The 13,927-nt window shown below is 43.6% G+C and overlaps 1 protein-coding gene and 1 non-coding gene across 9 annotated transcripts in view; one reads left to right on the forward strand and one right to left on the reverse strand.

Moving 5' to 3' along the window:
• Positions 1-8,738: 8,738 nt before the first annotated feature.
• On the forward strand, positions 8,739-8,823 carry TRNAR-UCG (transfer RNA arginine (anticodon UCG)). The gene has a single exon. It is a non-coding gene; the product is annotated as a tRNA-Arg (tRNA).
• A 1,993-nt stretch (positions 8,824-10,816) lies between these two features.
• The window catches only part of LOC131501337 (integrin alpha-M-like), a 43,460-nt gene continuing 40,349 nt past the window's right edge, over positions 10,817-13,927 (reverse strand). For 7 of the 8 annotated variants that reach the window (XM_058711334.1, XM_058711333.1, XM_058711335.1 and 4 more), the window contains 6 exons: positions 13,390-13,497; positions 13,121-13,204; positions 12,874-12,987; positions 12,686-12,787; positions 12,350-12,460; positions 10,817-11,925 (listed from right to left, as the gene is read on the reverse strand). In XM_058711334.1, coding sequence (XP_058567317.1) covers positions 11,857-11,925; positions 12,350-12,460; positions 12,686-12,787; positions 12,874-12,987; positions 13,121-13,204; positions 13,390-13,497 — 588 coding nt within the window. In that variant the 3' untranslated portion in view covers positions 10,817-11,856. The remainder of the gene's footprint in view (positions 11,926-12,349; positions 12,461-12,685; positions 12,788-12,873; positions 12,988-13,120; positions 13,205-13,389; positions 13,498-13,927) is intronic. The other variant, XM_058711331.1, reaches the window with a different exon arrangement.

Raw genomic sequence — 13,927 nt, forward strand, 5'->3', positions numbered from 1 at the left:
ATAATTTCACAAGCTGCCAGATGTCAAGTGAGGTGAGAAATGAAGAAGTCCCCAGATATGGCAACAGAGGCTATCAAGGACCCTAGAGGTGGCAGTGCCAGGTTAGTGGGGGGGGGGGGGGGGAGCTGGGAGTGAGTAATGTGGACATTAATGCCACCTGAAGATAAGCAGCCTTGTAGGGACCTCAGATACAATATGACTGGAGAAAATCCCTGGAATTCTTGGAGATGAAAAAAAAAATTGAAAGAGAAGGAAATGGAGACACAGAAACCCAATAAAAAGAAAGAAGTGACCCAGATTTCAGACAAGATAAAAGGCAAGCCAGAAATAACTCAAGCCAGGAGATGTCTAGAAGACTCATGACTGGACTCACAGACAGGGTAAGTACAAGAGAGCCACCAAGCCTTTGAAGGTGCCTTGAATCCTGGCCTTTCCAGGGCTTGGGTTCCACTCTTGATGGATGAGGTACACAAAACAAGAATATTGGACAACTAAGACTTAAATTCTTCTTTCAAGCCGACCAACATACTTCTATGATACTTCAGGAAAAGCCAAGCAAGGTAAGACATCTCACCTTTAACAAAGATAACTTGTATCATAAAAGTGTAGAACAGGATGTGTCCTTAATTCAAGCCATCCATGAAGGCAGTGAGGCTCCAGATAGGAACTTAGGGTTTCTAAAACTCACAGCCCCTTTTCATTCCAGTGAATCATGTTGTGACACTTCCAGAAAAAGGATGGCAGCTGAGGAGCATAATATAAGCAAGGAAAGGGTGGATACCCAAGTTCCCTAATCTCCTCAGCCCAGTAGGACCATGAGTCAGTCACATCCAACTCTGTCCATCTGACACCTGTAGGTTGTTCAGAGCCAAGGCTGAGCCGGTGGAAGAAGTCAAGAGCAGAATGGGAGGGTTTGGGGAAGTTTGGAGGCAGCCAGCCTTTCTCACTGCTGGAATTCCTCACTCAATAAGTTTCTGCTCTGTCCCTGAGACTAGATATACTGACTGAAGAAGATTCTGGTAGGATGGTGGGGCAGGAGGTGCTGCTTCTGATCTGTCACATACTGGAGCAAGGGTGGGAAATGGAGAAACCAGGACAGATGTTGATTTAATTCAGGTCTGATTTACCTGAACTAAGTGGAACTGAATAATTTTGGGTCTGTTTCCTGGGTTGTTTCTTTTCCATGGAAAGAGAACAGAAATCTGGTGGGTGGAAACTTTGGTATTTTTCAGTCTGTTTCCACCCCCACACTTACCCATGAGGCCTGAATGGATTTTCCCTAGAGTTTCTGCCCTTCTTCTTACCATATGCACTCTGTCTCACTTCTCTTTCTTTGATGGACAATTGGCCACCTCACCACCAAATTTTCTCAAAACAGAATTTTTTTAGAGAGAAGGGGAGGGAGAAGGAGAAAGAGAATCCCAATCAGGCTCTGCACTGTCAGCATGGAGACTGACCCAGGACTCAAACCCAAGAACTGTGAGATAATGACCTGAGCTGAAACCAAGAGTCAGACGCTTAACCAACTGAGTCACCCAGGCACCCCAAAACAATTTATTTAACTCTATAGTGTAGAAATACACACATGTATACTCAGGTTCTCAGGAAGAGGCTGCTTTCCAAAAGCAACTGGTTCTCCCTACACTCCAGGAGCCGTGGGCATGGAATTCTGTTGTGATCGATTATTTGAGAACGCTAGAGGATTTTAGTCAGTGGTTGGGAAGTTTGGGACATGGAAGTGAGAAGCAGGCATAGGGTAATAACATCTTTATGGCAGAAAAAAAGAACTGAGTAGTACTAACGTAACGTGCCCTTTATGTCTGTTAGCTCACTTAATCTTCTCAACAGCCCTATGGGGGTGGGGAGCTGCTATTATCCTCATTTTATGGATGCAGAATTAAGGCACAGAGAAGTTGAGTTATTTGCCTCAAGTTGCCAGCTAGTACAAGGTAAAGACAGATATCAAGGCACTGGAGTCTTGACCACACTGTTAATGATCTTCCTCCTTTCTACCCCACCTGCTGCCGGGGCAGTATTTGTTCACTCAACCATTCATCCCACACACAGGAGCTTCTCGTGTGATCCAGGCTGTGGGTTGGCTGCTAGGGAAGCAAAACAAGCAGGAAAGGGTGCTGGCCTTCTAAGAGATCATACCCTACAAGGGAAACAATATTCTGATACATTCAAATCACAAGTTTTACTAGATAGCAGAATAATTTGAGTGGCTCAGGGAGGAAGTGATTAGCTCTGCTTTGGTGAATCTCAGAAGGAGATTCTTGGGGGGTGGTGCTTTTATACACCAGGGATTGGTATAGAGACTATAGACTTCTTCAATATAAGGACTGTATCCTTCTGGTCCTCTATCCCCTGCATTCAGCACAACACCTGACACATAAGAAGCACCCAATCAATACTTGGTGCCTGCATGAAGTTAAAGAAGGGCAGAGCTAATCCCAGTCAAGGGAGCAAGCCTTTTTGTACAGAACATCCAACAGTTCTGGTCTCAGTCACTGTTGCACCTCAATTATGTGCCTGGGAAATAGCACTTGCTTCTGTTTGTTGCTATAGCTGTTATAAGTTGAGGATAAGGGTGAGAATTCAGTTTTCCTTAGTGAAGAATAAAAAGTGACACCCTCTCAATGACAGCTCATTGAGATCAGACACTCATTTCTCTTTCTTTCTCCAAGGATGGCCATTAGACCTAGAGTAGATACAACCAGGGGTCAAACATGTCTGTTGGGTATGTGGATAGTTGGGTGATAAGAGGGTAGGTGAGTTTGTGTGTGGACAGATGAGCAGGTAGCTGGGTAGATGGGAGGATGAGTGGATGAATGGATAAGTGGGGTGGATGGGTATGTGGAAAGGAAATCTGCACATATTTGAAGGTGATAGACAAAGTGCTCAGCCCAGATAACCTGGGATCCCCCCAATTGTTGTATAAATCGAAGGCTGCCTCAGAACAAGGCAAAAGCAGCCTTTCTAGGAGGCAAACTAATGAATTGGGGCAAATTTTGAATACAACAGGTATTTGTTTAGGTTGAGTAAATGCTGTAGGAAATAAGTAGAAGAATGTTAGGGAACACAGCAAACATGTGTCTGGTGGATGAGGAAAAGCCTGGGGCAACAGTGAAGGGAAGAGGAAGGAACACTGGCTTGGCTTCTGTACATACATTGGCAAAAACCCCTTGAAGAGTCAAATGGTTGTCCTTTAACTCCCACTGCTGGCAAATGATTTAGCTGGAATTAGAGGAACATAGTATTTAATTTGCACTTAAGTTCTGTGAAATAGAAGAGAAAATGAGAAGCAAAGATAATTCATTGAGAAAAGGAAAGACAGAGAAGAGGAAAGAGAGCAGAAATGAGGTGGTCAGAGTAAGGTGGATAGGGGCTGAATATTGATGACTGACCTACCTTCTTCTGGGTTTCCCTTGGAGGGAACATTCATACTTTCCATATGAAGGCTCCATAATGCTGCCTCAATTCCCAGCCTTAGATTCAACTCACAAAGATGAGCAGGAAAAGCTGGGCTGGAGTCCAAGCTATAGGAAGCCTTGACTGACCTTGGGCAAGTTAACATAACCTCACTAATCATCAGTATCCTCTTCTGCAAAATAGGAACAATAATATCCACCTCAATGGGCAGGTGTGAAGAATTTAATGAGAACTGAATTGACTTTCAGGGCAGGACTTCTCCAGCCCTGTCTGAGCTAGAGTCTGGTCAGCACACCCCTCAAAATACCATGGAAAATAGCGTGAACAATGGGCTGATTACACCTGAACTGTAACACATAAATCAAGATGCTCTTAAATCAGAAAACACAGTGGCTTTCTGCCTACTCCACTCTGTGACTCAAAAAAAATTCTAAATGAAAAAGTAAGTGCAAGAAAGGTATTCAAAGTTCTGGTTTTCCTTCCAATATTTTGATGTTTCTTTGTATTTGTCAATTACAAATATTATATCCTTTTCAAAAAATTTTTTCCATCATTTTTTTGATGCCTTGACTTTAATAGAGGCTCAAGCACAGCAGCTGTGCTGCACATGGGAGGGGCTGGGCTGGAGATGCTTGTGGGAATTAGGGGAGGGAGAATTCCAGAGAACAGAGGTAAGGCTGGGTCATCAGGCTTAGCTTCTGTATCTTACTCTTGGCTTGGTAGCAAGATTATTCTCTTTTTTTATATATTAAATACAATTTATTGTCAAATTGGTTTCCATACAACACCCAATAACAAGATCATTCTCAACAGGCAATATATATATGGAAGAACATGGCAATCAATGCATTCAATTCATGTTTACTCAGAGGGGCCTTGGAACTTCAATGGGCAACAAGAGATGGGGGCAGATAAGGAGACCCATTTCAGCAGTTGTTCAAAGTCTGTGCCAAAATGGTAATGCCCACAGAGAAACTGGAAAGGAGATCATTGTGGTTTATTTGTTTGTTTGTTTGTTTGTTTGTTTATTTGTTTTTTAATTGTAGTAGCTGGACCAGAGGATTGAGAAAATAAATGAAGACCAACAAAATGTCTGTTGATAAGCAAAGGCTATTTATTCAGAGCTTGCTCTAGCAAGAAATTCAGCCACCATCACTTGCATTTTGACAAATACCCAAAGGCAAGAGAGGAAGAGAGGATAGGCTTTATGGTATAAAAAGGGAAGTTTTCAGGTGTGCCCTGACTGGAGGCTGTTGGCCCAGGGAAGCTGGAGGTGGATTAACTGGAAGCAGAACATCTTTTGATTGGTTAGGGGAGCATATTTGGCTTTTCCTGGTTGGGCCTAAGTTGGATACAGCAACAAAAATTAGGGAAGCTGTCAGTTATTAATCAAGCCCTGGTCATTTTGAGCCAATTATTACAGGGGTTATTGTTTGGCTTCCTGGACCAGTTGCTAAAGGTCTGACTTCCTACAAGTCTGACTTACAGGTGGCAAACCAGCTTCTTGGGCTGTTTATTATAGTTACTGGATGGGTTTCTTGGGCTGATTGCTACAGATTATGGGTCAGAGCTCTGTTTCTATGTATAGTCTATCCATTATCCATTCATTCTCTCAAGATTTAGAAAATGTGAAGTAGTTACATATAGCCAGATACTATATGGTCCTGAAGAAATGCATTGTGCTGTAGGGAAACAGACTTTTGAGAGCTCTGTCTTCTGGTGGAGGAAACAAGAACAGGAAGCCAGGAAAACCAAGATCATTCATTCATTCATTCATTCATTTATTCACCAAACACATATATTCAGCAATTGTTTGTTCTGTGTTCCAGATATTGTCATAGGGGTTCCTGCACTCCAGGATTGTACAGTGTCCAGGAATAAAAAAACAGGTTACTGACAGCATATGAGAGGTGAAGCTTCTCTTGGCTAGGCATTCAGGAGGATCTGGAGGAAGTGACATTCAAGCTGAGACAAGAGTCAAGTGAAGGAGGAAAGGAAGTGAGTTCTGGGCAAAGAATAAAGCATGGACAAAGACTGGGAAGTGAGAAGGAACGAAGGGGGAACAGATACATCCTGACCTGTCCTCAACAGGTCATGTTTAGGCTTGACATCCCAATGCAATTATTATTCACACTTCCTTTCACTTTCAAAAGGGTCCTGACTGGTCACGCTAGATATGGTGCATTTGAGAAATATGAGGTTGAGAGGGAAGGGAGCAGAAGGTGAGTTACAGAGGTAGGCAGTGACCAGATCACATAGGGCTTCAAGATCACCTTTAATCCAATGGACCCTAACCTCAGAGCAGGAGCGCTATATGGAGTGAACTGGAAAGCCATCTCCTGCCTGTTTATGGTGGCTCTACCTAGCTGCAGCCTCATGTTGTCTCACTCCCATTTTTCAATAAAAGCCATAAATTTGGGTTTCTCTAAGAAATCTGCCAATTTTAAAATGTCATCAACTCAGGGCGACTCAGTGGCTCAGTTGGTTAAGCGGCTGACTTCAGTTCAGGTCATGATCTTGCAGTCTGTGGGTTCCAGCCCCGCGTTGGGCTCTGTGCTGACAGCTCAGAGCCTGGAGTCTGCTTCCAATTCTGTGTATCTCTCTCTCTCTCTCTCTCTCTCTCTCTCTCTCTCTCTGCCCCTCCTCAGCTTGCTCTCTGTCTCTCTGTCAAAAATAATAAACATTAAAAAATTTTAATAATAAAATGTCAGTAACTAATCAAAAACAAATAAACAAACAAAACTATGTAGGCTGACTAAAACCTGAGGACTATTACTCAGCCACCAAAAAGAATGAAATCTTGCCATTTACAATAACATGAATGGAGCTAGAGTGTATTTTGCTAAGCAAAATAAGTCAGTCAGAGAAAGACAAATACCATATGATTACACTCATGTGTAGAATTTGAACAAAACAGGGGCGCCTGGGTGGCGCAGTCGGTTAAGCGTCCGACTTCAGCCAGGTCACGATCTCGCGGTCCGTGAGTTCGAGCCCCGCATCAGGCTCTGGGCTGATGGCTCGGAGCCTGGAGCCTGTTTCCGATTCTGTGTCTCCCTCTCTCTCTGCCCCTCCCCCGTTCATGCTCTGTCTCTCTCTGTCCCAAAAATAAATTAAAAAACGTTGAAAAAAAAATTTAAAAAAAAGAATTTGAACAAAACAGATAAACATAGGGGAAGGAAATGAAAGAAAGAAAGAAAGAAAGAAAGAAAGAAAGAAAGAAAGAAAGAAAGAAAGATGGAAACCATTCCAGACTATTAACTATAGAAAACAAACTGAGGGCTGCTGGAGGGAAGGTGGGCAGGGAATGGGCTAGATGGGTCATGGGTATTAAGGAGGGCACTTGTTGGCATGAGCACTAGGTGTTATATATAAGTGATGAATCACTAGATTCTACTCCTGAAATCAATATTACTATATGTTAAATAACTAGAATTTAAATAAAAATTTGAAAGAAACAAGAATAAATAAGCTGTAAGTGAGTAAAAGCAATAGATTTTTTTAAAGGCTCTGAACTTTCCCTGGGGAGGGGAAATTCACACCATCAGGACACACATCTCTGGTAATCTCTCAAGACAGAGAAGGGAGAAATACCTTCCAAGTACCTTTCTCATGCATTTACAGGAGAAACAGGATAATTAATTTCTCTATGAGGTCATTTAGCCAGCAGGAAGGACCCCACCTTTGTGATCTCAGAGGTTGGGGATAAATCCTGGAGACCAACCCAAGTGGGCTCATCAGGAAGGTCCCACAGATGAAGAAAGTATTACTGATGCCTGTGAGCAGCCTGAGAATGGATAGAGTGGAACATTCTCCAGCCCTCCCCCCCATTTTAGGTGCCAGTCATATCATAAGTCCTGACAAGAAGGAGGGGACTGAAATGCTAAAAACTGGGGTTTCTATCAGAATTTACCACAAGTTTAGTTTCTTTGACCAAGTAGGTAAAAACTCTTGAGAAGGTAATGTTATTAGTTACAATACAGAGACAACTGCTGTGTCGAAGACTCAAAATACCAGTGCCTTAAAGAAGATTTCTCTTTCTTATAACAATATGAGATTATGGAGTCCATGGATAACATAGTGGTTCTACAGAGTTAGAACCCAAACTCTGTCTCACTTTGGCATTCTTAAGTGTTGCCCTTGTCAGCAAAGTCTAAAATGGTGAATGACACTCACACTTCAGTTGGTAAAAAGATGGTAAGGAGAAAAGAGGTACACTTCTTCTCTCAGAAGACCAGACTCCAAAGTTGTTCACTCACCCTACTCATGTCCCATTAGCCAGAAAATAGCCACATGGCCATGATAGCTGTATAGGAAACTGGGAAACGTGCTCTTTAACTGGGTGGCCATATTAGTTATCCATTGTGGCATAATAAACCATTCCAAAGCAGAGTGGATTATTTCCCTCAGTTCTGGGCAGTTCTTTTGTTGGACTTGCCAGTGGCTGCAGTCATCAGATTCCAGGACTGGGCTGGAAGAGTCACAATGGCCTCAGGCATGCAGTTGTGCTAGCTATCAGCTGGGAGCCTTAGTCATCTCTTCTATATGGCTGCTCATTCTCCAATGAGCTAGATGGGTATCAGCATGGTGGTGTGAGGGTGGGAGCAGAAGCTGTAGTGCTTCTCATGGCCTAGGCTCTGGAACTCCAACACATCCCTTAAGCCACCACATTCTATTGGTCAAAGTAAGCCACAAGACCAGCCCAAATTCCAGGGAATTTGGCCCTCCACTTGATGGGAAGAGCACAATGTCCCAGTGCAAAGGAGTGGGATACAAAGAGGCACAATTCACTGGAGATTATAATGCTAACAATATTCCATGGTGGCCCAGATAAGAACCCTATTACTAAGTAAGAAAAAGAGGGCAGAGACTGAAGGGATTTATTTATTCTGAATCAAGGGACCCCAAAAAGAAAAATCAAAGGCAGACTTTCCTGGTTTGGCTGCTTATCATGAGAGATTTATGGCCCTGTTTATTAATAACATTATGGTCATGTTAAGAGAATTTTTCACTGGAAATTATTTCTTTTCCAACCCATCATAAAACTCCTATCTGGCTGAATTCGACACAAGCTTCCGATTCAGTGATGCCAATGTGGACTCTGAGCCCACAAGACCTTAGCTGCTCATCCAAGAGCAGGTCCCTGCAGATACAGAGGCCCTCTTTCCTGAGGCAGTTAAGGACTTCTGCAGATATTAAGGTCATTTATCTTTTAACTTAGGAAAAAAACATTTTTAATGGATTTTTAAGTCAGAGAGAAAATTGTGTGGAATCATCTAAATGTGTATCTAAATCATCTAAATGGGGGCGCCTGGGTGGCTCAGTCGGTTGAGCGTCCGACTTCGGCTCAGGTCACGATCTCGCGGTCCGCGGGTTCGAGCCCCGCTTCGGGCTCTGGGCTGATGGCTCAGAGACTGGAGCCTGCTTCAGATTCTGTGTTTCCCTCTCTCTCTGCCCCTCCCCCGTTCATGCTGTGTCTCTCTGTGTCTGAAAAATAAATAAACGTTAAAAAAAAATTAAAAAAAAATAAATAAATCATCTAAATGTGTATGTGGAATCATCTGACATGTTTACACATGTATCCTGGCACCCCCAGGATACAAAGGGCCATTGTCTCATTAGTCACTCTTTGATGACATCATATTGCACTTTGAATAAAATTAGAACTCCTCCACTCTGGCTTACAAAGTGCATCTGCCCAAGCTCTTGCCCACTCTCCAGCCCCATCTATGCTTCCCCTGACTGGAACACTTCTGCCCCTACTTGATTCAGATGTTGCCTACCCTGGGGTCTCTTCTCAAACCTTCCCAAACAGGAAGATCCCTTCCCTCTTCCTATCACATCTGGAACAGACTTCCATCTGAGCAATGATTTTCTTGCATTTCTGTTAATCTAAACCATGATTTTCTTGTATTTTGATGAGCCCCATGAAATTGTCATTTTTGTCAACATGTTGGCACTTTCATATGGCTCACCTAATATTATTATAACAGCTAAATAAAAGTCACTCTCCTGACACTTAACTTGTACCTGCTGCATACCCATTCCTGACTGCCCCTGCTGCACACCCATTCCTCAAAAATCATCAGGACAGTAAAGGAGGAAAGCTTTGGAACCAGACAGACCAGATTTGAATCCCAGATCCATTCTAGTCCTATCTGTAATGACCTCAGGCCATTAGTGTGATCTCTCCAAGCCTCAGTTTTCTCATAAGTGAAATTCAGGTATATTAAATAGCAATGTTATTAACTAGCAAGTGGTGGCTACTTAGCAGGACTAGTGTGAGAATTAGGATACATGCTGAAGCCAGAGTTGTGGCTACTGCACTGACAAAGGTATGGGAGATGGGCACTGGGAGGAGGGAAGGCTACCTAGAAACAGCTATCAAAACTTTACCTGTACACACCCTTGGTAGCAAGTGCTGTTGGTGCCCTGCCCAGATCCCTGTGGACCTTGCCAGGGGAGCATAGCCTCATCAGTCAGACTTCCAACTACCAGCACCTGTTATCTCTTTCTCTGACCACCAGAGCCCACTCTGTCCTCATTCAGGACAGGCCAGAAGTGCCAGAGAATTAATGACTCCCTTCCCCACCAAGAGCAGACCTCAGCCAATAACTGCAGAATTGGTGGACAGTTCTCTTGAACAACACAGGTTTGAATTGCACAGGTCCACTTTTATGTGGATTTTTTCCAATGAAGATACATATAGTACTGTAAATGTATTTTCTCTTCATTATGATTTTCTTTTTCTTAAAATTTTTTTTAATCTTTATTTTAAATAGGCTCCATGCCCAACATGGAACTTGGACTCATGACCCTAAGGTCAGGAGTATCATGCTCTACTGATTGAGCCAGCCAGGCACCCCTTCCTTGTGATTTTCTTAATAACATTTTCTTTTCTCTAGCTTATTTTATTATAAGAATACATAAAATAATACAATATAATACATGCAATATGTAAATTATGTGTTGGCTATTTATGTTATGTCAGTAAGACTTAGTAATTAAGTTTTTGGGGAGTCAAAAGTCATACATGGATTTTCAACTGTGTGAGGGGTCAGTGCCCCTAACCTCCACGTTGTTCAAAGGTCAACTATACATATTTCATCTCCTTCTGTCTTCAAGTGGGACAATGTTGAGGTGTGCATTCTACACTGTCTCCCAGAAATCCCAGTAGGGTTATGCTCCCAGGGTTCAGAGTGGTCCCTCTTGAAAATGGATGACTTTCCTGGATGACTTTCCTTCCCAGCTCACATCCCTCCCCTATTTCTTGGGGCCACTGTTAAATAAACTTCTTTCACTCAAATTCTTATCTTGAGTTTGTTTCTGGGAGAACCCAAACTTCTGAGAATATATCCTATAAATTATCTTTACACATATGCAAAAATTACATATATTCAATTTATTAATTCATCATTGTTTGTAGTTGCGAGAGGTTGGAAATAATATACCGAAAAGAAACTGGTTAAATACATCATGATCTTTCCATACAATGGGATACTACACAGCTGTATAAAAGAATGAAAAAAAAATACTTTATGTCTTGATATAAAACATCTAAGCCATATTGATGAATAAAGCAAGATGCAAAACAGTATAAATAACACCTATTACCATTTGTGTAAAAAAGCTTGTGTGTGTGTGTGTCTGCATATGCTTAAAATCTTTGTGAAGAAGACCCCAAAACACATAACCTTATAACCCCTTAGGAAGGACTTGAATGGCTAGGGGGACCAGGATGGAAGGGAAAATTTTCATCATTCATGCTTGGACAACTTTTGATTTTTGTTCTGTCGATGGGTTTACCCTTCCAAAAAATAAAAGTAATATTAAAATAATAAGTAAATGCATACATAAAAGGAGGTGCACCATTGCTCATTGGACCTTATGTAGCTCTAGTATGGAATGGAATGAGTGGACAGGCTCCTGGTGGCTAATCAGATCCTGGCTCCATCACAGCTCCTCCATGTGGTCTTGATCCAGCTGCAAAGCATCCTGCAGATATGTGTCCTCACCCATGAAAGAAGGTCTTGCTTCCTTCAGCAGGAACAGGATCTGTTACATTTCCCTTTATCTTCACCCACAAAATCTGCCATCACTTCTGTCCAGAGGAAGGCCCAATGGCACCTTCACCCACACACAAAGAAGCCTAAGCAATTCTCTTCTGCCTGAGAGGTTGTACTGACGGCACTCATCCCCATGCAAAAGACATCTGAGTCACACACAAAACTCATGCACATGCTTGCACACACACTTGCACAAACACACACACACATGAATGGAAACCCAAGCAGTTCTTTTTCGACTGAGATGTTACCACCCCACTCTCCTAATAGCAGAGTCTGCCCAACAGCCTGGGGACCTGCATGCTGGTCTAACCAGAATCCTACTTGCTGCAGGAGAGGCCACTCAATGGGGAAGGAGCTGTTACTGGGGCTGGGCATTGGGACCAGCTTCACTCATCATGTCCTTGTACTGCCGTTTGAAGAAGCCAAGCTGTGGAGGCAAAGACAGAGGAGTAAGGGCCACCAAAGTCAGGGAAGTGGTGAAGGCCATGCAGAACAGGAGGGGAGACCTAGGGGCCAGGAGGCACAAAGAATAATGTGACAGAGTATAAAGAGACCTGGGGAAAGTGGGGCAGAGAAAGAGATGGCTTTGATGTTAGAGTCAGGAAAGTGAAAATAAATAAAACATACAAGGAGAAGGATTAATCCTTACATAGTGGTCATTCTGTACCCGGGACCATTCTAAGTACACTACATATGTATTAACCCAATTACCTTCACAAAGTAGTATTTATATTCTCATTTCATAGCTGAAGAAACTGAGACTCTGTGACTTGGTGTGAGTTGAACCCAATAATGAGCTGCTGAGTAAGAAGCAGTGAGGATAGAGGAGAGCAAACAGGAAGAGGGAATACCTTGTACAGTCCAGCGGTGATGAGGGCCAGAAGCACCAGCCCCCCCACTGAGCTGCCCACTATAAGTGGTACAGGGTTGTGCACTTCATTTGGCTCCACTTTGGTTTCTATCTGTAGCAGGGGGAGGGAGGGTACATCAGGGGAACCCCAAATTTCTAGGGGTTCCCCAGTCAGACCTTCTGCCCCCACTTAACCCAATGACTGGCCCCTCCCTCTGCCCTCACTCCTCCTCCCACTCCTCCTCCTCTGTCTCTTTCTAGCTCTTTACCCAGAGATCTCCACAAGCCCAGCCTCAATTCCTACCTCCAATAGTCCCTCTGTGCCAAAGATAGATACCTGGGCCCTCAGAAATGTCTCTTGTCCTGGAAGCAGGGCAAACTTCGAATCGTCATACAAGACCTCTGCCATGGTCACAACCTGAAGGTAGTTTGCTGAAGTCTACAGGAGAGAGTAGATTGAATCTGGACCCATGGGCCCTCTGAAATATCGTGTCCATGCCCAGCTGAGTCCTGTCCCTCACATACCTTGATATACCAGTCAAATGAGAGTTTGCCTTGGAGGGTAATGTTGACTTTTTCCTGGATGCTGAAGGATGAGATGTCACACTGGATTCTCTGGCAGACAGCAATGGAGCAGTTCTGGGGAAGGGAAAAAAGGGGAGAAGTGACTAAAGAAACTGGATGCGAAAATGCTCATGCACCCAGCCCACTCAGTTGACAGATGGTATTGAGCATCAACAAGGGGACAGTGCTGGGTCTGGCTTATTCTTACCACCACTGGGGCCCTCTTAAGCTCTGCCATGAAGTCAGAGAGAGGGGGAGACTTCTCCGTGGTGTTGCATGTTCTGGAGAGGTTCTGAGGAAAAGAGACACCATGAAAATAGAGAGAAATGAGGGCTTGTGAATCCAGACTTAAGGAGGCTGAAATGGCCTAAGTCCAGGAGAAGGTCAAAGTGCCTCCAAAATAAAACAGAGATTTTAGGAAAGACCAGGGCTATGGAGGGAGGAGTTAGGACACTTCTCAAGCCCAGCTAGGCTTACCTGGGAAAGGGTGACCTGGAGGTTGTCCCACACAGTCACCTGGTTCAGCTTGATAGGCACCCAGAAGACCACACTGATGGGGAGGCTCCTCTGTCCCAAGTTGTTGACCTGCACAGTGAGAAGAAGGCAGTGGACTTCAGAGCTCTGGCCTTTCCACTTACACCAGCAACCAGAATCAGCCTTCCCACTCCTGACACCCCAGTACACTTAAATAAGGCCTCACAGACCCAAGCAGCCTGCCTCTTGATGCTTTCTGGGATGCAGTAAATTGTAGCACTTAAACACACATTCAAGACCCAGATAGGTTGGTAATAAGTGGTGTCTCTTCCACTTACTAGTGGGGACACTTTGGCCATGTTCTGTTAACTTCTCTGAGCCTCAGTTTCTCCATCTGTGAACTGGAGATAATGACAGTGCCTCCTTCAAAGACTCATTGTAAGGATAAAATGAGGTGTGTGTGTGTGTGTGTGTGTGTGTGTGTGTGTGCGCGCGCGCGCGTATGTGTGTGCATATGTGTGTGTGTGTGGTTCTGTGTGTA

The sequence above is a fragment of the Neofelis nebulosa genome, chromosome 18 (assembly GCF_028018385.1).
Source record: "Neofelis nebulosa isolate mNeoNeb1 chromosome 18, mNeoNeb1.pri, whole genome shotgun sequence".
Taxonomy (NCBI): domain Eukaryota; kingdom Metazoa; phylum Chordata; class Mammalia; order Carnivora; family Felidae; genus Neofelis; species Neofelis nebulosa.